Genomic DNA, 26,639 nt, shown 5'->3' with positions numbered 1-26,639 from the left:
TACAAAAAATGCACGAATTGTCAACTGTGCATGACTGTGCTAAGATGTTCGTTCACCATTAACCTTAAATTAGTTTACACAAAAGCAAATGTTTTCTAGATTGCAAAAAACATAAAACGTTTAATTTTGATTTCACCTTTCTTATTTATTACTCCAGGTAATTAACTCCATACACTGTTTTCTATACATTTATAAACTTGTAGTTTTTGTTTAGTTACGCCCAACGCAATATTTAGAGAAAAGTACGATAATGAGTGAATGAGAGAATGAGCGTGTGCGCGCGATTCCCGCAGCCCGACCCAGCCAGCTCACCATCACTGCTCCATGGAAATCAATGGTAAAGGCATCTCGCTAAGTTTCATTCGTGATTTCAAGGGAATTTCACCAAAAAAAACTGTCTTACAGTTAAGTGAAACAAGTTGATGTGATAACGAGACCCGTGTGTACAGGTTGCAGTAAGGAGCAACGAGACAAGACTCAGTCGTGAACACTAACCTTGAGAATGTTTGTACTTTCTTCAGGGCCCGAGTCGCACCAGTGAAATAGTGTGCTGGAAGTCTTGGAATTTTGACTGTGGTTATATTCGTAGGTTGGTGAGAGAGAGGTGCATTTGGGAGTGTGTGGGCGCGCGGAGGTGTAAATACACGCGCAATAATGTGAAATGTGGTGAAACATAACTGAGAGATGCAAGAAGCTAAAAATAGATCGCAAGTTGCTCCTCATTGCAATGTTTATGTATCTTTTATCCGTGAGCGGTGCATCGCTAACGTTTTCTCACGTATATGCAAGTCTTTCTAAACATTTAATATTTAGTTTCTATAATTTAATGTAAAAAACGCAACGCATTTGATATATAATTAACAATAACATACCAGTATGTGAAAGCCTCGTCCCACTTGTTCCAGCATTTATTCTAAAACTTAAAGTTTCATGCTTGAAAATCAGTTACTGCTACAGGTCAAGGCAACGCAATGAAAAACTTTGCTACTTGATAAACAAAGTGCACTTAAAGTGCCTAATGATCGCAAATTTAGTGATGGAATATTCCTTTTTAGATGAAAATACATTCGCATTGGGTGAAGTGATGCTAATCGGACCTGGATTTCCAATATGATCTAAAACCTGTACCGGCATGAAAAAGATAGCATAGTGACGTTACACCTCATACACACCATATATATGTTTTATCGCTGTCAGGTTGGGTGTGTTAAAGAGTAGCGATGACATAAATGCCGACATAGCCAGCATTTAACCCCCCCCCCCTAGCCAGACAAGGCTTTAGGCTGGTCGCGGTCACCCATCCAGTTGCTGGCTAGAACTATAGGTTAACTGGCCCAGTGACGTGAATATCGTCTGCTGCGTCACGCTCAAATGTACTTACTCATCAGCGTCTACAGATGACGATGATGGGGGTGTGGGGTGGGCGCGAGGATTGGGGTGTCAACAAATCCACAAGGGCCGTGACGAGGATTCGAACCTACGTCCTAGAGCATCCCAGACGCTGCCTTAATCGACTGAGCTACGACAAGGTAAAATAATTGCAACTAGAAGTTTTACTGAACTTACTTGGATCCTGCAGCCTCTCCGAGAGACAAACCAGGATTTTACACAATTCCCTCATGCACTCGAACTATGTCAATAGGCCGTTGTACCTCTTCGCCCTTACTTCATTACACACAGAGGTATGAATGCTATTGTGATTTCTGTGTGTAATGGGGAGTGTGAACAACCCGTCCACGTGGTTCAACACGTTGCATTGTGAAGTATACTTTGCAAAAAGACCAAAAAGTATCGAACCAAGATAATAGTAGCGGCTCGCGGAATTGACATAATGTTCCGTTTTCTGTTCGTGGGTCCTCTGGTAGGTTAGGATAAGGCAAATTAGTAGGACAGTTCCTTGGCGGCTAGGAACGCTTACGAGAACTGGCTGGTGTGACCGAAAACGGGATGGTGTAGGTCAGCCACACCCCGAGGCCAAGACCCTCACACACCTCTGTTGGCCAGCGACGATACCTTCAGTTTCTTTTATAATTAGTAACATGCCTTCACCTGTATATTATTATTTTAATTAGTAAACTTTGATATATGACCCGTAGTGCTTCCGTAGTCTGTGTGAAAGGTACAGAGTCCAATCAAAAGCTATTTTGTCTGCGAATTTGATGATGTGGTTTGTAATATTCTCATCTGTGTCATAGATGTATGTTTACTCCTATAACACAAGTTACGAGTTATGTTTCAAATTTATTTTATTTCCAACAGCATAAGAACACATAAGAGAAAATGTGATATATGCATCAAGATATATTAAGAGAATGAAAGACACTTGTGAGCACGGAGAACATTAAGCGTGGATGACGCCTTTTGAGCGTTGATGGAGAGCACCATATGATCCCAGAGGACATGCTCCGGGCGAGCCATCATGGGGCAGAACACCAGCAGACACACCAGGTTACAACCTCAGTTGGTGGTGAGTTGAAGTTCCAGTTTTCTTAACGTCTGGATGAACTACGCCGTACGATTCAACAATAAACTATTTTTATTAGGTGTTAAGAACATTGACGTGTATGTTTGGTGGTGCTTGGGTGTAAGCACTGTTCACATTTGGTTAAGTGGATTTGATAGGTGCTTTATGATTTTAATTTTATCCGGATTTTATCCGGAAAGATGAATTTATTGGGCAACGTCACTCATCCCGTGAGTGAACATACCTTCATAATACCTGCTGTGTATATTTAAAGCAGTCCCCGTGGACGGTAGAGCGACGGTTTCGCTTCATGCAGGTCGGCGTTCAATCCCCGACCACCCAAGTGGCTGGGCACCATTTCTTCCCCCGTCCCATTACAACCCCCCTTCCAAGTGTTATATAGTCGTAATGGCTTGGCGCTTTCCCCTGATATATCTTCTCTTTTCCCCTCCCCCCTTCTCCCCGTGACGCAGTGGTAAGACACTCTCCCTGCGCTTCGCGAGCGATTTGACCTGGGTTCGTATCCTGGTTTTGTTCTATCGTGGCCATGTGGGTTAAGGCAGGTGTCTGGGAATCACCAGAACGTCGGTGATTCCAAGTATGTATGGGAATCTGTGGAACACGCACGCACGCACGCACGCACGCACGCACGCACGCACGCACACACACACACACACACACACACACACACACACACGAACAGTAACAAGTGGAGTACCACAAGGATCGGTGCTGGGACCAATTCTATTTCTAGTATATGTTAACGACATGTTTGCAGGCGTAGAGTCCTACATGTCGATGTTTGCGGATGACGCAAAGTTGATGAGAAGAGTTGTGACAGATGAGGATTGCAGGATCCTCCAAGAGGACCTGAACAGGTTGCAGAGATGGTCAAAGAAATGGCTACTGGAATTCAACACGAGCAAATGTAAAGTTATGGAAATGGGACTAGGAGATAGGAGACCAAAAGGGACAGTACACAATGAAGGGGAACAGCCTACCTGTGACGACGCGAGAAAGAGACCTGGGTGTGGGCGTAACACCTAATCTATCTCCTGAGGCACATATAAATAGGATAACGACAGCAGCGTACTCTACACTGGCAAAAGTTAGAACATCATTCAGAAACCTAAGTAAGGAGGCATTTAGGGCGCTTTACACTGCCTACATGAGGCCAGTCTTAGGGTATGCCGCCTCATCATGGAGTCCCCATCTGAAGAAGCATATAAAGAAACTGGAAAAGGTTCAGAGGTTTGCAACGAGACTCGTCCCAGAGCTACGAGGGATGGGGTATGAGGAGCGCTTGAGGGAACTGTGCCTTACGACACTAGAAAGAAGAAGGGAGACGGGGGACATGATAGGAACGTATAAAATACTCAGAGGGATTGACAGAGTGGACATAGACGAAATGTTCACACGGAATAATAACAGAACGAGGGGACATGGGTGGAAGCTGGAAACTCAGATGAGTCACAGGGATATTAGGAGAGTAGCGTGAGAGTAGTGGGAAAATGAAATGCACTTAAGGAACAGGTTGTGGCAGCAAATATTATTCATAATTTTAAAACCAGGTATGATAGGGAAATAGGACCGGAGTTATTGCTGTAAACAACCGATGCTCGAAAGGCGGGATCCAAGAGTCAATGCTCGATCCTGCAGACACAACTAGGTGAGTACACGGGCTCTGGTGGTTGAGTGGATCGCACACTGGACACGTAATCCTGTGAACCGGGGTTCGATTCCCGGCGCTGGCGAGAAACAAAATGGGCAGAGTTTCTTGCACCCTGATGCCCTGTTACCTAGCAGTAGATAGGTACCTGGGAGTTAGAGAGCTGTTACGGGCTTCCTGAGGGAAGCTCCCATTCATTCCCAGCCCCTTGGTCTTGAGAGGGGATCAAGAGAGAGAAATTCTCTCAATTCTGAAATCAATTTCCTGAGAGAAGAGGAATGGGAGACGAAGCCTTCCCCCTCCTTCGTCCTCCACCTTCCTTTCCCCTTCTCGTGAAATGTATTAAAAAGTATTGAAACATCCGTGTGGGTCTCTCAGAGTATATTATTACTATCACTAAAAACTCTTAGAGGAATCACACCATATATTTCACATTTGACTCCATGAAAATCGCAAGGGGGATTTATAAATGCTAATATTTGTTTAAAGAATCAACTTGGGCCTATCCCGACCAGTCTATGTCCGTCCCGTACTCCAGTCCATTCACCGTGCAAATTTGGTTGAGGCTAGCCTCTATGCGTCTGGCCTATAACTTTGGACAGACAGACACGCATTCTGTGTTATAGAATGACCTGACAAGCCCAAATGACAGTTATTGGAACGCAGTGTTCCAATATTCAGACAATAGTCCAGCATATCTCAACCCAGGAGGTCGAAAGTCAGTTAATATAGGACCTTCCCCACTATAATATTCAAGGGAATGCATGTTTTCTTTCACAAAACCTATCTCACACTGGAGTTTCGGGAACGTTGCCAGATTTTTTTAATTAGCAAAATTAGGTATACACAGCAATGTGCTGCTAACCTATTCTATGAGATATTGCACAGTGTAGCTCAAGAACTAGCTGACCAGACCACACACTAGAAGTTGAAGGGACGACGACGTTTCGGTCCGTCCTGGACCATTCTCAAGTCGATTGACTTGACTCATTCTCATTCTCAATCGACTTGAGAATGGTCCAGGACGGACCGAAACGTCGTCGTCCCTTCAACTTCTAGTGTGTGGTCTGGTCAACATACTTCAGCCACGTTATTGTGACTCATCGCCTGCATCAAGAACTAGCTATAGGTTCAACTATTACTCCCATCTCACAGGAGTCATACATGGAATCAGGGGAGAAAATAACAGCCTCAAAACAAAAACAAATCAACTATGACTAAAAATCAGGTGAAAACATAAAATGTAAGGCTGATCTATTAGCCCTCACTAGCTAAATCTGGATACAGCACAAGAATATCTTCCAATATCAATACCAATATCAATATCTTCCTGAGTGTATGAAGTAATTACAGAATGGAATGGAACTATCAGGAGACAGCACCAAGCCATTATGACTATTTAGCACTTGGAAGGGATCAGGATAAGGAGTTAGGATGGGACAGGGGAAAGGAATGGTGCCCAACCACTTGGACGGTCGGGGATTGAACGCCGATCTGTATGAAGCGAGACCTCATACCATTTGGTCTGAAGTCACTTATAACAGGGCAATCACAGATATAGTGTTCGAGAGTATGTCCCAGCTCTTATTCACATAGTTTACAATTGGAATGTTCCCCATTGGGGGGATTCATTACCTGCAGCCACCTGCCATAGATATCGATATCCCAGCCTAATTTTGGCAATTACAATGTTACAGTCTAGTGGATGTTTTATGCTGCCCGTACGTATAATTCTCCGTTCTAAACATGGCATAGCTCTTTATACTTGTACTTTCTGGCATTTGTGTGTCAGTGACTGCTCTGCTGCCTTCCCTAATTTTCTAAAATATTGCGGCTTTTACAGCAGAGTTTGGAATGTCCATATCCAACTCTACTTCAGGCTTATCACATGCAGTTTTAGCTGCCATGTCTGTGTCGTCATGCTGGACAACACCTATGTGATATGGTATCCATACAAATGACTCTGAAACTCTTGCTCTTTGCATTAATAATGTTGTTTATAATGGATGTTACAACATTCCCAGTGTCTATTTTGTATGTTGGTTTTTTTAGGGCCTGAAGAGCTGACTTTGAATCACAAAATTACTCCACTGTTCTTCAGTGGCCAGTTGTAGTGCAGCTAATTCTGCATGTGTGGGAATAAGATAGTTATTGAGGCTCACACTAGTAGTCTGTGTACATATGTTTTGTCTTTGTATATTCTACAGGCTGCTGCAGTGCGACCTGTTGCCATTTGAACAGATCCATCAGCATAAGCATAGCCAGATACGTCCCAGCAGACGCGTTGCCCAGCTCTTACTTTATTTCCAAACACACACAAACGTCTCCACTAACCCCTTCATGCTAGATTTATTTTAATTTTTATTTAATAGTAATAAAAACATTACCAGTTTTACGAATTTAATTAAAAAAAATACAAATGGTTAACATTTTGTGTCCGCGAGCGCGCGAACGCATTTGTGACAAGTACAACAGGCTTCAGTAAACAAACCAGCGTATAGAGGGGAGGGTGTTCAGGGTTGCCAGTCGGTTATCATGGCAGATAAGCTTTCTACCACATTGAAAGGCTTGTTCAAGAGTGATAACAAGAAGGTATGACCAGCTTAATGTTCCAGTTAATACAAAATTTTTGTAGTACAATGGTCTGGGCAGCCAGTTCCGGGTTCCATTCCGGTGCCTTGGGCACGTTTCCTTACACCTAATGCCACTGTTCACCTAGCAGTAAATAGGTAGTCTAGAGTTAAGCAATTATTGTACTCGCCTAGTTGTGCTTGCGGGGGTTGAGCTCTGGCTCTTTGGTCAAGCCTCTCAACCGTCAAGCAACTGATGTACAGATTCCTGAGCCTACTAGGCTCTATCATATCTACATTTGAAAATTGTGGGTTGCATCTTGGGGAAGTTCAATAATAGTCCTAATTGGACCTCGATAGGCCTAGCAGGCTTCCTGTTCCCGAAAATGTGAACCAAACTATGAAGTCTACCAAGACTGGATATGCTAGGTAAGAGACATTGCTTATATTCAGATTAAGTGCGTTTCAAACACTGGTTGCTCCATCCTGGTGCTAAATATAGTCTTTCAGGTTTGGTGCCTTTTGACTATTACAATGCATACTTGGTCATGTCATACATAAATTATTACTGTTATAAATTATAATTATATTTTGTAATGATTGTGTTGCTCTACATTATATAATATTCTTCACACGTTGCTGTTGGTGGTTTGGGGGCTATGACATCACCAGGTTGTACGATGGCACAAACAAAGGTTGCACTTATGGTCAAATCATACACGAGTGTTTCAACCAAGCTCTCCTTAATTGTTAAATCCAAATATATATCATTAGGTTTGGCAGTATTAGCTTAGGTGGAATGGATTATGTTTTTTTTAATCCATTGGTGAACCATCTTGGGTATGAAGTGACTTATATCTAGTTGCACAATACCTAGGGGGTCATATAAAGGTCATTTGTCACCCTCTAACGATCTTGCCGACTATATCTGAAAAAGCTGACCAAAGGCTGGGTGTTTCAGTTAGTTTTAAGATTTGCCCAAAATATTGTTCATGATTAGTGACACTATAACAAAATATTTTAATGCAGTTTCAATTATGTGTAATGTAATATGTATGTATTTTGTATAAATTATAATATTATTATTCCATACAGAGAAATCACATTAACGTGATGTATCAAAGAACAAATCTACAGGACCCTTGATGAGGGTTTGAACCTATGCATATCAATTATTTACACCTGTCATATCAATGTTGAGTTCTGTTTTATAGGTCTATAGAATTATTGATATTGTACATAGACACTTCACACACAGCTCATTTTCTAATTTTAAAAAATATACTATTACAGTATATTGTTAGGGTGGGTTAGCATTGATTAGCTATGGTATCCAAATGCTTCACACACATGTTATTTCATCTGTAAAAGCTAAATTTAAAAGCTGTATTGTATTTTAGTTTTCTAGTGTCAGGAACAGGAAGCCTGTTCAGCTTATTCAAATCCCAATAGCCTAGCTACTAGGAAGACAGTCTTGAGCAACAAAATTTCCACACAGGAAATAGCTCAACTGATAGCTGAAGCATACAAGATCTGTTTGAAGCATGTGCCTGTGAGGAGGGTTAGAAAGAGGACCACTCTAGAAAAAGAATGCAGATGACTATACAGGAGAAGGAAAAAAAACATGGAAAATGCTGAAACATACACGACTATCACAAGAAAGGAAAATAAATCTGAACAAGGAGATCGAAGAAATAGAGCAGAAGTTGAAGTGATCATACAAACAGAAAGCTATGCAAGAGATAAAGAAAAATCCAAAATATTTGTTCACATATGCAAAATCAAAAACCACCGGTATTGGATTATAAATTACAACTGAAAGTACGTACATAGAGGAGAACAAAGATCTTAGTGAAATTCTAAGAAGCCAGTATGAGGCTATGTTTAGCACCTCAATAAACATGAAAGTTGAAGATCCAGACAGCTTCTTTATGAATGACAGGCAATTTGCAGGTAATATAGTAACTGATACACGTGTATTAACACAAACTTGGAAGACTTTGAGAGCGAAATTGACAACAGGTCCATGCACTTACCCCTAGTTCACACACACAGGTTATTTCATCTATAAAAGCTAAATTTAAAAGCTGTATTGTATTTTAGTTTTCTAGTGTCAGGAACAGGAAACTCATGGAATTCAATATTCATAAAGAAATGTAAAGTACCAATAGTGTGAATGCTCAATGTAATTATGGAAAAAGTGCCTGGAGACAGGGGAGATACCAGCAGCACCTAAATCAGAAGATATAGCTTCTCTCCACATGGGTAGTAAGTAGTAAAGCTTTGGCAAAAAATTATAGACCAGTTGCACTATCATCACATAATAAGTTTTTTAAAAGAGTGATTAGGAATCAAATTTATAGTTTTATAGAAAATAATGAACTACACAACCCAGGATAACATGGATTTAGAGTGGGAAGATCCTGTTTGTCAGTTTCTCAACCACTGACAAAATCACAAAAGCCTTAGAAGAAAGGCAAAGTGTAGATGATGTATGCACAAACTTTGCAAAGGCATTTGACAAATGTGACCATGGAGTGATAGCCCATAAAACGAGATCAATAGGAATAACGGGTAAAGTGGGGTGTTGAATTTTCAACTTTGTCAAACAGAATACAGAGAGTGACGGTCATTCAAATAAGATCAAGTCCAAGTGCAGTGAAAAACTGTACCCCAGGGCACAGTCCTTGCACCACTGCCATTTCTCATTCCTATCCCAGATATAGACAAAAATATGAGTCACAGCTTTGTGTCATCCTTTGCAGATGGTAAAAAAATCAGCATGAAAATTTCCTTTGTAGAAAACACTGAAAAACTGCAAGCAGATATTAGTAAAGTCTTTGATTGGGTAACTGAAAACATGATGTTTAATGGTGACATGTTCCAGGCACAGTACTTAGGTATGATGGAAACGAGGAACTTAAGCGAAACACAGGGGTAAAGGACACAATCAGACCTACTCATAGAAGGAAAGTAACATGCAAAAGATCTGGGAATTATGATGCCTGACGACCTGACATTTAGTGAATATAACCGAGCAAATATAGTACAGTAGCGGCCAGGAAAATGATAGGATGGATTATGAGACTCTTCAAATCCAGAGACTCCACAGCAATGCTAATATTATTTAAATCACTGGTGCTGTCCTGTCTTGAGTATTGCTCGGTACTCGCTTCCTTTTTCAGAGCAGGAGAGATCTCTGAATTTGCGGGAATACAGAGAACACATACGGCATGCATAGAAATAATAAAACATCTAAATTATTGGGACTGTCTCAAAGATCTCAAAAGGTACTCTTTGGAAAGGAGATGAGAAAGGTATCAAATAATATATACAGTATATGAAGGCCAGGTCCCAAATTTGCACAGTAGAATAATACATACTAGAACAAAAGATATGGAAGGAAATGCAGAATACACTAGAACCAGTGAAGAGTAGAGGTGCCAGAGGCACAATCAGAGAACACTGAACATTAGTGGTCCAAAGCTGTTCAACACCCTCCTAGCAAGCATTAGAAATATTGCTGGAACAAAGGTGGTTGTATTCAAGAGGCACTTAGATAAGTTCTTGCAAGAAGTGCTGAACCAACCAGGCTGTAGTGGATATGTGGGCTTGCGGACTGCTCCAAGCAGCGACCTGTTGGATCAAGTTATCATAAGTCGAGCCTGGCCTCAAACTGGGCTCGGGGGAGTAGAAGAACTCCCAGAACCCTCTCCAGGCATGCCCTATGTATGGCCTCCACAGAATGCAACCCACAACAATTGCAAACTCCAGGGTACATATTTATTGCTAAGTGAACAGAGGAATCAGGGTGAAAGAAACTTTCCTAAATGTCTCTGTCCTGGCACATGAATCAAACCAGTGACTTTTTGGTTGTTTTGTACATAAACATTACATATGCATCACACATTATCACGAGACGAGTTGGTTACAAAAAATCTGAAGTCCCGAAATCACCTCAAGATAACCTCAAGATAACCACCTCGTGTATGAAGTGATGTACATCCATTTACAATTTGAGACTACAGCATTTGGATTAATGAATCTTTTGTATTTTGCCATTGGAAAAGACAAACAATTGGTGACCTTTATTATAGTGAAATAACCTATGAAACCATTAAAAATTTATGAATACCTCTGATACAGGCCAGAGGGAGGCTACATTTTTTAAATACAGTATGAGGCACCATCTCATTTGAATACTGCTGATACAACATTTATATCTTTAGTTTTTTCATGAAGTTTTTAAAATAAGTCGGCTTTTGTTCTCTCCATTTTTATGTATACAGTACTGTAACTAGATGGGGTGCCCAGGTGAACCTGAGTTTGTCTTCCCTCTCTCTTTTTCTTTTTCTCCCCTTCCTCTCTCTTTCTCCCCTTCCTCTCTCTTTCTCCCCTTCCTCTCTCTTTCTCCCCTTCCTCTCTCTTTCTCCCCTTCCTCTCTTTCTCCCCTTCCTCTCTCTTTCTCCCCTTCCTCTCTCTTTCTCCCCTTCCTCTCTCTTTCCCCACCTTCCTCTCTCTTTCCCCACCTTCCTCTCTCTTTCCCCACCTTCCTCTCTCTTTCCCCACCTTCCTCTCTCTTTCCCCACCTTCCTCTCTCTTTCCCCACCTTCCTCTCTCTTTCCCCACCTTCCTCTCTCTTTTCTCACCTTCCTCTCTCTTTCTCACCTTCCTCTCTCTTTCTCACCTTCCTCTCTCTTTCTCACCTTCCTCTCTCTTTCCCCACCTTCCCCTCTCCTCCCCCCCTCACCTCTCTGTAACACTGTAAGTGATTTTTAGTTACATATTAACATTTGTTGAGTCTAGCATGAGAGGGAATTGCAGGCACCAGACATCCTGACATTAGACAATGGTAACTCATATCTTCAGTGTGCAAAATTGCACTTTGACCCAAAAGTCAGGTCATAGAGACCACACACTAATGACAAGTCAGATACCATGACTCACTCGTTGGATAATTGTGGGTCACCTGTGCCAGCTTGCCTTGCTCCCTTCCATGAAGAGCAGCCACCTGTCCATTGTTTAGTAGCAAGATAGCCTCAGGCTATCTCATGTAGGTGGGAATTAGCTTCTTGGTTACCAAATAAATATCAGAGCAAGCTTGAAGACAAAGTAGGGAGATCCACACTCGGAGAGAGCGCTTCAGTGTCCACCATTGTAGACCCAGACCCAAGCAAGAGGCCCTATGTGGCCTTATCTCTGGAACTTCCCCTTGCTCTAATATGAATACCTCCTGGAATTTCTTGTTCTGTTCCTTGTCGTTTGTAGTGAATCTGTCTGCCCCTATCCTCAATTTCATTACCTGTTCCTTTACTGTTGTTTTTCTCCTGATGTGGCTGTACAGCAATTTAGGTTGGGTCTTTGCCATGCTTGCGATGTCATTTTTGTATTGACCTTCTGCCTTTCTTCTCAACCTGACATATTCATTCCTGGCATTCTGGTATCTTTCTCTGCTCTCAAGTGCCCTGTTATTTATATAGTTTCTTCACGCCCTTTTACTTTGCTGCTTAGCTAGCTTACATCTCTGATTAAACCATGGGTTTTTCATCTGCAATTCGTTGTTTTCCTTTTGGGCCGGGACAAACTTTTGCTGCCTCCTTACACTTCTGCGTGATGTAGTCTATCATGTCTTGGACCGTCTTTCCTCTGAGCTCTGTTTCCCATGTTATATATGTTAGGAATTTCCTTATCTCCTCATAGTTTCCCTTTCGGAATGCCAGCCTTTTGTTTTCAGTTCCCAGTTTTGTGTGCGTGCGCGCGCGCGCGGCGGAGGGGGGGGGGGGATCAGTCGATTGATTTACAGTTGAGTGGCGGGCCCAAAGAGCCAGAGCTCAACCCCTGCAAGCACAACTAGGTGACTACAGCAACAAGCCATATAAAACTGTGGATTGCTGGTGTAGATGATTGAAGGAATATGGCAGTATTTACTTTTTGTGATGCTATATATTTTATGAAAGATACAATGAAAGAAAGTGATATTTTTTACATTTAATATCTATGACTTATGTGCAGTTTTTTTATACCATAAATGGCCTAATACATATTTGTGTATGTTTACGCAATAAAGAGACACGGATTTTCTTCTTATAAAAATAGACATAAAATAAATAAAATAAACTTATAAAAAGAAAATGCAGAATAGAACCAGTGAAGAGCTGGGGTGCCATAGGCACAATTAGAGAGAACTATAAACATCAGAGGTCCACGGTTGTTCAACATACTCCCAGTGAGCATAAGAAATATTGCCGGAACAACCGCGGACATCTTCCACTAGAAAGATGGAGTTTCCTTGGAGGAAACTATCTAGTATCCTCCAAGGAGTGCCGGACCAACCGGGCTGTGGTGGGTATGTGGGCCGCTCCAAGCAACAGCCTGGTGGAGCAAACTTTCACAAGTCAAGCCTGGCCTCGGGCCGGGCTTGGGGAGTAGAACAACTACCAGAACCCCATCAACCAGGTATCAACCAGACAAACATTACACTTTTGCATAATTTTTATATTTCCAGGGATCAGCTGTATCTCATTAAACTTCCTGATCTAACTCCATAAGTTGGAGCCACTGAGCACTTTTCTTCATTACCAAAACTTTTTTCTAATAATAGGGTTTCCCGTATTGTCAAAAAAAGCGTATTTTTATATGGGTTTCCCGACAACCCGTATAAAATTTCTGATTTCTGCTTATTTATTTCAACTTGCCTAACCTATCGAGACTACTGTCCGTCGTCATAAACAATGGTCAAATGGTTGTTAAGCCACGTGTCAAAGCCCTGTCGACGAATGAAAAGCACTGTCCGCATGACCCACATTTGTTGACATTCAATTTTTGTCAATGCTTCAAATTGCACCTCTGTAAATAATTCATCGACATACTGCAAATTCAAATACAGTACTGCAATTAAAAATTTAATCTAAACACCAAACCTAACAATCCTAACCATACATAAAATTATAATACAGTATATATATATATATATATTTTTTTCTTTATATTAACGAAATATTTTAAATGCACAGTAGGTTAAAATTCATGAATGTGTCTTTAAGATTAGCGGCAGCTTGGACAAGCATAACCTGAGGATGTGTTGCTAGGCTGATGGTTAAGAAAAGGTTAATATTACTGTGCCTTAATTGGCAATAAAACGCCCCAATTTTGACAGTCTAGTAATTTCCAATAACTATGCGATCTATTAGGTTAACTATTAGTAGTTAGTTGGCTAACGATATTCCATCCTAATACTATTTACAAAGACATTTTCATAAATTTTAATGTGCAATGATATTTTATTTTGAAATGTAAATATTGATGTTCTACAATATTTTATAATTTTGTGCGTAGTTTGGCTGATAGAGAAATATTTGAACGTAATATGTATATGTTGTCACGTGTAAATGCTTTTCATTCAAAAACACCTTTACCTTCACATGGGACAAGCTGCTGGATTTACAAGCATTTAACCAATGAGCAAGGGATGGTATTAACTGCAAGAGATTGGGGGTGGAAGGGAGGGATGATTGAAGAAAGGGAAGGAGAGAAAGTGGAGAGGTGGTATAAAGGGGAGAGCAGGACTGTTTATTAGTCTCCAGTATCATCTATTGATACTGGTAATGGCTCAAAAGGGCCACCACTTACGGGCTATTCATGCCCGTGCCACCTTTTGGATGGCTTAATCTTCATCAATCAATCTGTGTGTTAGCCACACACACAGCACCGCTCCTGTGCCAGGTAAGTCCTCTACGGGCTCAACATAGCCCGTGCTACTTGCCCCGCTCCTGTGCCAGGTAAGTTACGGGCTCACCATAGCCCGTGCTACTTGGAACTTGTTCAGAGTAGCTGAATCTATAACAACTGTGTGTTAGACGGGAGACATATCCCGTCACGTAGGGTGCAGTCGCACCTCCACAGATCTCCAGTATCATCTATTGATACTGGTAATGGCTCAAAAGGGCCACCACTTACGGGCTATTCATGCCCGTGCCACCTTTTGGGTGGCTTAATCTTCATCAATCAATCAATCTGTGTGTTAGACCCCCCACTCCTGTGCCAGGTAAGTCCACTACGGGCTCACCATAACCCGTGCTGCATGGAACCTTTTGTTCCGAGTAGCTGAATCTTAAACAACAAACATGTGTGTTAGATGGAGGGTGGGAGAGTTGTCAGAGAAAGTTGGAGAAGTCAGGAAAGGGGGTTTTGAAAGAGTTTTCAGGGAGTTGGGAGGGAGAAATGTAGGCACAGCCGGGACCCCCCCCCCCCCCCCCCCCCCCCCCCCTTAGTCTAATTACAGACCAAATGGAATGAGATACTAGCTCTAGCAACTATTTCAGTCACTAACTTACTAAACGATATCTATATAGTTGATCTTCGCAATACGTGGAGTTTGCATGAAGGGTTTTTCCTCCTGACGCCTGACTAGTGATGTTAAAAGAAGACTCACTCACAGTGGCGCATCAATGTTCATAATTTGGCAGAGATTGGAAGTTATCGATGTCTTCTATTGGTGTACGGATAATAAGAAAATAAACTACGAATGGAAAGGATGGGAATTCAATTTCTTAATTTATTATGCACCCCATACCCATCTCGTGGGCGGTGGTGTAAAGGATTACAGAGGCACATAATCAGTTCAGGAACTGAACCCTCTAGTTCGTTTAGCTAAGCAAATAATATTTTTTGACGCTAGTTACACAATTATTAGAGTTATATATACATGTACACACATACTCATGCATGTAGCCTCGTATGGGCCAATAGATCTTCTGCAGTTACCTTTGTTCTTATGTACATACATGTACATATACACATTTAATCACCTATACAAATACACACATCAATAATCTTATATAGTCCTGGGGACCATTCAGGCTTGTTTGCATCAATAATCTTTTGTATGACAAGTGATTATTGGGAAGAGGCTCAACAGTCACTATTCAGGGCACTTTACATCTACGGTGAGTCACACAGTTACTAGTCTTACTGCACACCCTCCCAACTGGGCGGCAGCTTTACAGTCATGTGCATGCATTACCTACAGTTAGCAAATTTTGGATACTTTGCGGGCAGCACATCATTATGAATGAAGTACTTACACATATTTTGGACACCATTGATGGTGTTATCTCTAAATTGAAATGGCAAAGATGAAGAGTTGTGTTAATGGTGGTATCATTGTTGCTGTTTTATGAAAAGTGTATGGTTTAGTCAACAGACTGAGATTATGAGTCGAAGTAGGTGTGGGAATTAGTCGCAATTCAGATAGGTTAGGGTAGATTATGGTAGGGTAAGTTAGAGTACATTAAGTACTTTGGGGTAGGTTGGGTTATGGTAAGATGGGTTGTGTTGTATTAATAAAGGATTTTTACGTCTGAGATGTCATCTGGTCACCATTTGGTCCGGGAGACATCTCCCGTCACGCTGGGTGCAGTCGCACCTCCACAGATCTCCAGTATCATCTATTGATACTGGTAATGGCTCAAAAGGGCCACCACTTACGAGCTATTCATGCCCGTGCCACCTTTTGGGTGGCTTCATCTTCATCTTAACACATTCACAAGGGAGACATCTCCCGTCATGCAGGGTGCATTCGCACCTCCACAGATCTTCAGTATCAGCTCTTGATACTGGTAATGGCTTAAAATGGCCACCACTTACGGGCTATTCATGCCCGTGCCACCTTTTGGGTTGCTTCATCTTCATCAATCAATCAATCTGAGATGTGATTACATCAGTTTTCTTTGACGTGCCATTAGTACACCGTGTTGAATATGGGGGTCGTTGGAGAATGTGGCGTGGGAGTGTGTGGTTTGTGTGTTTTTTCAGTCAAAGTGCCAGGTCGTTGGGGGGTTTGTACAACTGGGGTTTTCTTACTCTTGGTGCCGGTGGTTCGAGTTTGTGGCAAATTAGCCTGGGGAGTAATTTTGGTAAGGCGTGCTGCAAAGTCATTTAGGTGGTTTTCCAGTATCAGTTCAAACGCTGGGCTTCCAGCAATGGTAGCTGTGTTAGGGCGGATGTCATTGTCTGTAGATGTCGATTGGGTGGGGGGGTGTCTGTTGGGTCAGCCTTAGGGCAACCCGTTCTCGCACTTTCTTACAGTCAATATTGACTTATTAAATACGTGCATATGTGACATACTAAACATAACCTATACCTATAATAGGTTAAGTAATTGTAATTACGAAGCAATAACATGCTTATCTTAACATACTAAGAAGGTTAGGTAAGGTCGGTGTTTTCTATGAAGCTTTTCAAGGTAAACTAGTATGTTTAGAATGTCACATATACACGCATTTAATAAGTCAATATTGACTATACGAAGGTGCGAGAACGGGTTGCTCAGGGATGGGTTGGTTTACTTGGGTAAAAAAAATTAGTTAGGAGTTGGTTCAGCGTCTTTTCTAGTGCATTTTCAATGCGAGTGACAATAATTTCAACAAGATCGGGACTCTGTTTTACGTTTTGTGGGAGAGGATTGAACTCTGGGGAATGCAGGATTGTCAGTGACAGACATATCACGTACAAAGTAAAAAAAAAAAAAAAAAGGCATTAAGCCGGGAAAACTATGTAATACCATTTGAAGTGTAGGCTATTAAAATCCCAACTTGCATTCTGTGGATGACATTCCATCTTGCGATACAGGGATACTAGGTAAATGTAGCTATAACTTTTTGCAATAATTCTGTAACCTCTTAAACTGGTATAGCTAAGGGTAACGGGAGTGTTACATGTTCGTATGCGTAGGCCTAAGTTTATTACCAAAAAATAGGCAAATTTCTATAGATAATCTACAGTAAAGCGGGTCCCATAAGTCAGAAATAACGTCGGGGACATGAAACACGTGTACTTTAGGCTTATATCGAGTTCCTCCTTTAAGGTCAAACTGCCGACGTTTCCCCAGGATGCAACCCTGCAACACTGCCAAACTCCAAGGTACATATTTCCTGCTAGGTGAAAGGAAAAGTGCCCAACCACTTCTGTCCCGACCGGGAATCAAACCCAGAGTTCCCGATTATGAGTCGAGAACGCACCCGACTGTACTATGAATCATAAGTCTGGAACCATAAGATGAAATTATGGGAAAAGTTTTTATTTACAAGGATTTGGTAAAGTGATTGTCAAACACAATAAACGTGTAATACTCCACGATATTTCCAAAGAAAGTAATTAACAAATATGTTATGGAAAAGGAAATTAGTGGAACCCCCTCCTTTAACCCCTCTATGGGGGGGCTCCACTTGGCGAATGGGCCGGTTCAAATCAATAGGGCCAGGGTTCCTTCACCCGTGTATCTAGAAATCGCCATGTTTATTATTATTGTAAAATTCTTTCTTATAGACTGTAAGCTTTAAATTAGAATATTGTTGTTTTTTAATTGTCTAGTATACATGTCTATAGCGTATGGACGAAAAAATCGGGTTGAGCGTAACGCACACTAACAAGTGTATCATTGTACCTCCATATGTGTTAACATAAAATATATTATTTATTATAAATAATGAAAACAAATGAACTTTGTATAAATACCTATGTTAATTAGAGAAATGTCTCAATGTTCAAGTGTTTATTGAGACTTAAGTCTCTCATTGTATGGGAGTGGCAGGAGTGGGGCCTCATCGTGTGTAAGGGGGGGGGGGTGTTCTCGGGTGCGTACCAGCGTATAGTGCGCCAGAACACGTTGGGGAGGCGTGGTGTGCAAGGTGACACATGGATAACGAGAGCCATGTATTAATTGACAACACCAGACAATGTCTGGCACAGTTGGTGAGATTGAGTTCTGTTTCTGTCGCCCAAGTGGTACAAGGTTTGAATGTAAATAGCCGCATGAGCTAGGAAAGTAAGAAAAAAAGACAACAACAAATTGAAGCTGTCATGTAATTTACATGTCATTGTATAGAGATGTCTTAGCGTTTTGCTTTGTTTTTTCGTTAGTAATATTTCTGTTCATTATTTTGAATATCGTATTAAATTAAAGCATAAATGAGCTTTCTAAATGGTTATTGGCCATTCCTTATTCGTAATGCTGCTACCCGGTTATTCATAACACAACCGTTGAAAAGATAGATGGCTAGGAATTGCGGATAACAAAATTAGTACAATACTGTACTATTAAATTGCCTTCCTCCTCCTGCCGAGATATTTAGACCCCTTTTGCTTGTTTACTTTTTTTTTTTTTTTTTTTTTTTTTTTACAGCACCGCTCCTGGGCCAGGTAAGTCCACTACGGGCTCACCATAGTCCGTGCTACTTGGAACTTGTTCGAGTAGCTGAATCTATAACAACAACAACAACATTGTTTACTTTGCGGTGACACCGTCTGTGTCACAGACGGTGATCAATAGTCTAGTAGGTTTGATGCCTTTTGATAATGGCTTGTTATTAGTCAGCGTACAAGTACACACGAAGTCAATGGAAGGAAATATTTTAACAAAAATAGAGTAGCATGAAATAATAAAAATCAGGTTGAAATTAAATGGGGTGTAGTTCTAAGAGTTCATCACATATTGAAGAAACTCATTTTGCTTGAGGTACCTGGCAGTGTGTACTGAATACCAATGTTGAGGGATTTTATCATGTTCCAGAGAGTTTCTGAAATTGAGTTTCAGTGGTAGGCATAGTTTATTTGCCAGTTACTTTACAACATTGGATTGAACTCCAATCACACTTGGGGTTGGGGTTCAAGAGTTGTTATAATATGCAGTAAGAGGGTCAGGAGACATGGCAATAGGCAAATGACTGACTGACGGGCCCAGCAGCTGAAATTTGTCTTGTAAGCACAGGTAAGTTAGTACATAAATGCGCACAGTAATCTATGTGTAGTGATTTATGTCTACACGGTTCAACAAAATACAACACAAAAGACAAAACATGTGGTACTGCATTAGATGTTTTGTTCCTTGGACTGCAAAATGCATGTTCCTCTTTGTAGAAAGTATCATTGTATTTTCCTGATTTAATAGATTGATTTTTTCAGGTTCAACAGAAACAGCGTGGCGTGCCTACCGATAAGGAAGAATTGTTTGCATGGCGCAATACAAACAAATTTATTCATCTACCTCCAAGAGGACAGGAGGCATTCTTTAAGTAAGTTTTACATCATTGTAATGGGAACACTTGCAGAGTTTTATGTAACCTTGTAATGCAAGTAATTGTCCCTATGCTTTTTCTTCTATTTCAGATTTCTTCGAGGTTCGAAATATTCGGAAGATAAAGACATTATAGATATAGATGTCAGAGCAGAAGGAATGACAAATGATGCTAGAAGGTATCAGTTTTGGCTGAAAACAAAAGGGATGGATTTGTCAAACCTTTTTGAGATTTATATTTCTGATGATGAGACCAAGTTACCAGATGTTAATGATTGTTTAACTAAACACACGAACGAGAGTGAATACTTAAAGGAAAAGGTAAGAGGTGCTGAGAAAGTTGATGGTTTTGTACAGGAATTAAAAGATATGATGGAACCAAAGCTAGATCAGTCATTTACTGATTTTAAGAAAAGTCTTGAAAATACATATGGGAAGAATGGAGAAAATATAAAATAGTGCTTTTTAAAATAGTAAAAATAAAGTTACAAGAAATTGTAATGAATGCATTAATTCTATGTATTCTTAAACCAATACGGCTAGCTCCCATGATTGTAGTGTATTTTTTGTAGTGATTGACACAGGTGCTTGTGATTTTGAAATATAAACTATGAATTTCCCATCAAGTTTCAACTAAGCCATTCCTTTCAAGATGGTTATTTGAAAGGGAAATGAAATATTTGCCTTGCAAGTGCTTTCTGTGGTTTAAATAATGTTTAGAGTAACTAGACTTTTAAAATGCTCTCCATATGCGCATTTTAGATTACAAATCAAATCATTTGTATTCCATACTACTGTATTGCTCAGTCATAATGTTCTGTTTTATATTAAGTACACAGTATATAGGAATATTTTCTACTTGGTGTTTATATCCAGTTATGTTGGTGAGCTCATATGTTTGCAATTTATTTTTAGTCATTGGTTTTAATATTCCATCTTTAAAGGTGTTTTATGGTCAGGTTACCATTGTGACTGTAATGAGAATGTAACTGTAGAACACACATTAGCACACTTAACAAATGAAACAATTAAGAACAAAGAATTGTTTAACTAGGTATATTTCTTGTACATTTTATCATAAGAATTGCATGGCAATTCTTGTGAAAAAAAGATGGGGTAGATAAAAAACTAGGGGCCTGTCTTCTTCATAAACTGCAGAATGAGCCTCGGATTTGAGAATTGCACTGGGTCCAAAACTTTGATTAGCTCACTTTAGCGATGGGATGAACATTGTTTCCTAAAAATTCTTGTGATCTTCAATTTTGTCTCGTTGGTTGGTTTTCAATGAACTTCTGCAATAAACAAGGAGATTTTTTTGTTTTTGTCTGTCTCCAATCTTAAATATCAGGGCTCACTTTATCCCTTTGTTATTATTTGATCCTCAGGCCAGAGTGTTTACTTTTCTCTTGTGCCCTAATAACAGTTGTTATATCACTTGCATGTAAATGGTCACCTACTAATAAATTTCTGAAAATGTTCTCTGCACACCAGACTGGTTCTTACTCATGTCAGGGTCTAACCTTGGTAGAATCAGCAGCCATGTGCAGATAAGAAGTAATTCTACAATCATACTTAACTGCAGTTTATTTGCATGTTTCATTGGCGAGTCCAAAGCATTGTCAGAGCTGTGATATCAAATAACCAGCAGGGTTGGATATCAATGAATGAATTTAGTTGGTCTCCATACATTCCATAAGTTAGCAATCAGAATATGTAATTTTTAAGTCTGCAATACAGCACATGCTTGCATTTGGTTTGTTGCTCAGGTCTTGATAACCATTACTGTTTTGTCATTTTATCAGACAAAGTTTACATTTTTATCTGCACCTGCCAATTTCATGAATGTTAAGTATAAGAAAATTATATGTACTGTAATGAGAAACTATGCAAGAATATTTGACAGTACTATATAATTTTAATTTTTCAAATGTTCAACAAAGTTATAATTATTTTGTCATAAGAAATCCATTCTTAAATCCAAGTGATCATTGCAAGCTTGAATCATATATTGGAGCAGATAGTGAATTGCAGGAATATTCACTTAAATGAATTGCAGTATCTCTAAAATGCAGCGATACTAGAAACTTTTAGATAAGCAAATAATGTTATATAAATGAATGATTTAGAACTGAATCTCAACAATTATCTTGAAATACCAGGCTTAACTGAAAACTGATAACGATAGTTTACATATATTCATTTGGGTCACTAACTGTGTATACATGTTGTAATAAAAGATATGACAAGTGTTCAGTATTTAGTGTTGAGACTGTTGAATCCCATGACCATAGAGCTGGTAAGAAGGGATTGGAAGAATGGATGAGGATGCGCTGAATGGGATGTGAGGTGGAGGGGGAAAGTTAAGGCGGTGGCCCAGCCACCTTGGATTAGAGCTTGCTGACGATAATATGTAGGCATTTGAAGGTTATATGACGTCTTGCGGCAGATGTCATACAGGAGGTTTTGCTCTTCTGTGTTGGCCAGCTTCCTTCTTGGTGGTGTCGGGTGCCTGATTATTACATTTTCTTCTGTTTTTGTACTGTGTATTTGGCTGGTTACTGGAGAGGTTACTGTTTGGGTAACATTTGTAGCACATCAGGTTGAAGAGTTCTTGGTATAGTACAGTAGTGCCGCAACCAGTGAATTGTCTCTGCTTTTACATACCACTTAAGGGGTAAACCCAGTTTCTTGTCCTCCTTGTAACTCTTGTTGTAATCTCTGGACATTCTTGTCCTTTAGCTCCAAAGTGTAATTGCACTTGCTTGCGGCCATTATTGTTTCCATCCACCAGCCATCTCGTGTCCATATGAAGTTGATGGGGGGGGGGGGGGTGGCCTTGATGTAGTCTGAACAAGATGTGGAGAGTATTTGCTGTCATGTCAGCAGTTGTGGAAGTGTGCTGATGACGTCCACCGAGGCATCAGAGTTGATTGTAGAGTAGGACTCTTCCTGATTAGATATTGGCAGGGTTGCTGGCTCAATTGCAGGATTAGCTGTAGGTAGGTTCCTCAGTTGTTGGAGTGGGCGGTCTTGCAGTGGGATGAAATACTAGGGTCAGTGATGAAGGACCTGTTGCAGGAACATGGGACGCTGTGGGTGAGGCTGCAGGTGCCATTGCCAGAGTGGGAAGGAGATCATCAGTCATTTTGTTAGCAAGGTGGAGGAGTACAGAAAGCAAGGTGGTGGTGGTGGTGGCTGCAGACTTTGCTGGTGGTAGTGAAGTCGGTTGGGTGTGGGTCACAACCACTGCCCAGGGGCCAGACGGTGGTGAGGTAGCTGCTTCTTGAAGTGTACTGCCGGGCAGGGCAGGGAATGCTTCTGATTGCCAATTGGCCAGGCGAGGAGTGTTGGAGGCTGCACTCGCCACCATTTTAAGATCCTCCTGTCTGTAGGGGCAATCAGGTGACATGGCAGTTTTCTCGCCATTGCAAAGTAAGCAGCATTGGTGGTTGGCCGTACAGCTCAACATGTGTAGTGTGGTCCTGGGTGTAAATACTGCATTTCCCTATTGCCGTGTGCATTTCTTGGTGAAGTGCATACACGGGTAGCACTTAAAACACTGCCTCAGCTCTGTGTACCTTTTCTTCATGAAGGCGGGTGCCATTGCAATTCTATAGCATGTAAGGCCATTTTCAGTGGTAAGGGTCGCTGCAGAAGCTGTACCGTTGCAGAAGCCACTGGCAATGAGTTTAGCTGCGACTGCAGTCAGTGCCAGGTTCTGATAGTTGATGTTGGTGAGGATTCCATCGTTTTTTTGGATGGTAATCCATGAGTTGATGCGTCTGGCAAATATGGTCCTATCTGCCAGATAGAGCCGTAGTAGAGCGAGTGCAAGGTTGGCAGCAAGCAGGGCGGTCTGAGTTGGTGTGGAGAATGGTTTGTAGAGGTCCTTGTCGCTGGAGAATAGTAGTACTGTACTGTTTAACACTGCCTTTGCCTTCTTGGATGGTGAATATTGCCAGTATTGGAGATTTTCTCCAGTATTTTAGTCTTGGCGAACAAGTGGTTATCACGGAATTGAACTTTAAGTTTTTGCACTGTGGTAACAGTAGCCCTGTACTATAGATGCACCGATAAACAGATCACTCCAGCTGCTACCTTCTCAACAGTGCACAGTAGCGAAGGATGGCGGTGTTTGTGTTGAAGCAGAGAGGAGCAGTGTCTTTTCATGTGTCCTGTTGATTAACTGTCTTGTGATCATTTAGTGTTACCAGGAACAAAAGTTACTATGGGGGAATGCAAGAGCCTGATTTTTCTTTCAAAGTATTATACAGCAATAGTCATGCCATTTCCAGATATAGTAGTTTATACTGTTGTTAGTGTTAACAACTAATTTTAATGTTCAGATAATTCTAGATGTCTTTGAAGTACTGTATGAAATACATTTCCTTTAGTGTTTCTTATTTCAGGTCTTAGAACATTACTGAATAATAACAATACATTTCCTTTAGTGTTTCTTATTTCAAGTCTTAGAACATTACTGAATAATAACGTGTAAAGCTCCTTAAGGATGATCCTCATAGTAAATCAGTTTTTCTTCATGGACTTTGTATCCCTGATGTATTATGCTTTCTGATAAAACAGTAAGTAGTACACTATTATGTACCACTAGATGAATCGCAAGCATTTTCAAAGCCCCTGTACAGTACTGTATATGAAGGTGTTAGCTGTGACAAGTAAATTTTCACCATACTGTACGTTAAGTAATGGTGGATTCACCATTACTTAAATGTACAGTAATGTACAATGTACTTCACCACATTGTACATTTAAGGTGGCCCAATATTTGTTCAGTGGTTATACTTCTGAAAAAGTTTAATAAAATATCCCAGTAGGGACAACTGGTTGAAAGTGACCGACATGACATACTATAAACAGTGTGTCAAGTTGGCCACTTTCAGCCAACGATGCCCACTAGGTTAAAGGTGCAGCACAGTACTGTATGTGGGGGGAAAAATAGGGTTCAGTACCAACGAATTCCAAAACGTAACTTTTTCCATTCTCAAAACATCTATTTTAGTATGGATATTTAATGGTCACACAATATTCCATCCACAAATTTAGTACTGTACATAATACAATCCAATGCTTGGGATGTGCAGTAATGCATAAATACAACTAAAAAATCTTGTAGATCACAAGAATGTAGGGTGTGAAGGATTAGCATAATGTATACATGCTATAGAAGATTCACTCTTGTAATTCTGTAACGTGGTACTTGCATGCTTGACTCCGAATCTGCATCATTCAACACTGCAGAAATTTCAGGCCACCTGTAATTATTGCAGAAAATGAGTACTTATTTATGACTAAATGTGTAAAAATATATGAAATAATTTCATGTACTTAAATGCAATTACAGTACTTTTTTATAAAGTAATTTTTTAGTTTATTATAATGAACATGGATGGTGCCATGCTAATATTTGTGCAATTTATGGTTTAACATTAGGCATCTTGGGTCAAGTGCAACTCTTAAGGCAAGTTTTGTTTATTTAGACAGTATACAGTATTTTAATCTTTCTAAAGGGTTTATGAATTATTGTGCAATATACATACATTTGTAAAAAAAAAAAAGAAGCCTATACTGTAATCCTTATTTTCAAGTTGGTAATACCTGGTTATTGTACAGACAACGACAAATTATGATACATTAGATTTGGACTTTGTCCCTTTCATTTGAATTGATTCTTTATCCTTTGTATATATATTTCACAAGGAATTTTATTGCAATATCATCAGTGTGTATATTGTAGTGTTATAATACTGTATTCCATGTCTAACCTTTTAGTTGGTAAAGCTTAATTTCTATTACCATACAGTATTTTTAGTGCAAGATGGACAAGATATTAGTGATCCACCAAGCTGTTTTGAAGCATATGCTTGTCTATTTTATGTTTACTCATTGCACTGTAATTGTTACTATGCAACTAAACTATGAAATATATTAAATGGCAGTTTATTATGCCCATGTATCATCACCAGAGGATGAGTGCTAGACATTACCAAAAGTATTTTTGAATTGAAAATGTGATATATTTACATGTTTTGATTTGAACCTATGATTTTTTTAGTATAATACATAGTGCCATTTATTGCTTTCAGTATTCAAGTTACATTATCATCACTTCTTTGGATTGCTATGCCCAGAAATTACCCAACAGACGAGTTTCTATTGTTACCGTATTTTAAATTCATCCAAGTAATGCAATTTGTTTTTAAAGTTTTTATACTGTTGAAGTTAGAAAGTGATTGTTATCCTTTATGAATCATTGATTTAATTTTATAATATATTCTATTTTGTCAGGAATTTTTTTAATGTTAATTAAAAAATAATTTTTGACATGGTAATGTTATTGAGCCCTTTATACTAAATATAATCAGGAATCGTTACATCATTTGCTGCAAGTTTGCCATCACAATTTTTTTAGTAGTTGCTACAATTTCAATGGTTATTTCAGTCATTGAGCAGGACAAAAGACAGGCAGCCCTGAAACAGTTGCCACCTCATGACACTAGAATGTGCAGGAACAACAAAGGCCACACCAAGCCCTAAGGGGAAAATAGAGGATTGTCCACTAGCCAGGATAACTCTGGGCTTTATTTTGCAACCAAAAGGTGAAACACGACCCAAACTCAAGAGGAGTAGGGTCCATTAAGCAGGCATACTCTGGGTCACACAGGAGGTACTTAGAGAACCTGACAGCACTTGGAAGTGAACCCTGGGGAAAGCCGCATAAAATCAAAATCATACAAGGAGGTTAGGTTATCTTGAGGTTATCTTGAGATGATTTGAGGCTTTAGTGTCCCCGCGGCCCGGTCCTCGACCAGGCCTCCACCCCCAGGAAGCAGCCCGTGACAGCTG

The 26,639-nt window shown here is 40.2% G+C and overlaps 1 protein-coding gene across 5 annotated transcripts; it reads left to right on the top strand.

Annotated features, from left to right (window-relative positions):
- The first annotated feature begins 226 nt into the window (after window positions 1-226).
- LOC123762686 (uncharacterized) lies at window positions 227-26,117 on the top strand. 5 transcript variants are annotated; one of them, XM_045749371.2, is made up of 4 exons: window positions 227-337; window positions 2,260-2,467; window positions 19,664-19,773; window positions 19,868-26,117. In XM_045749371.2, the coding sequence occupies exons 2-4, from the start codon at window positions 2,420-2,422 to the stop codon at window positions 20,232-20,234; spliced, it is 525 nt and encodes a 174-aa protein (XP_045605327.1). In that variant the 5' UTR covers window positions 227-337; window positions 2,260-2,419; the 3' UTR covers window positions 20,235-26,117. The 5 variants fall into 5 exon arrangements, with proteins under 5 accessions (XP_045605327.1, XP_045605328.1, XP_045605326.1 ...); XM_045749372.2 differs by having other exon boundaries at window positions 332-404; XM_045749370.2 differs by lacking the exon at window positions 227-337 and adding an exon at window positions 475-589.
- The last annotated feature ends 522 nt before the right edge of the window (window positions 26,118-26,639 follow it).

The sequence above is a fragment of the Procambarus clarkii genome, chromosome 27, assembly GCF_040958095.1.
Source record: "Procambarus clarkii isolate CNS0578487 chromosome 27, FALCON_Pclarkii_2.0, whole genome shotgun sequence".
Taxonomy (NCBI): domain Eukaryota; kingdom Metazoa; phylum Arthropoda; class Malacostraca; order Decapoda; family Cambaridae; genus Procambarus; species Procambarus clarkii.
Note: the sequence above shows the minus strand (reverse complement) of the source record. Positions and strands in the feature narration are given on the sequence as shown.

Excerpts from the sequence above, each read along its gene's own strand:
- LOC123762686 (XM_045749369.2), top strand. The coding sequence starts at position 6,669 with ATGGCAGATAAGCTTTCTACCACATTGAAAGGCTTGTTCAAGAGTGAT. Across the intron at positions 6,726-19,663 it reads TCAAGAGTGATAACAAGAAG|GTTCAACAGAAACAGCGTGG; the intron begins GTATGACCAGCT and ends TGATTTTTTCAG. Across the intron at positions 19,774-19,867 it reads GGACAGGAGGCATTCTTTAA|ATTTCTTCGAGGTTCGAAAT; the intron begins GTAAGTTTTACA and ends CTTCTATTTCAG.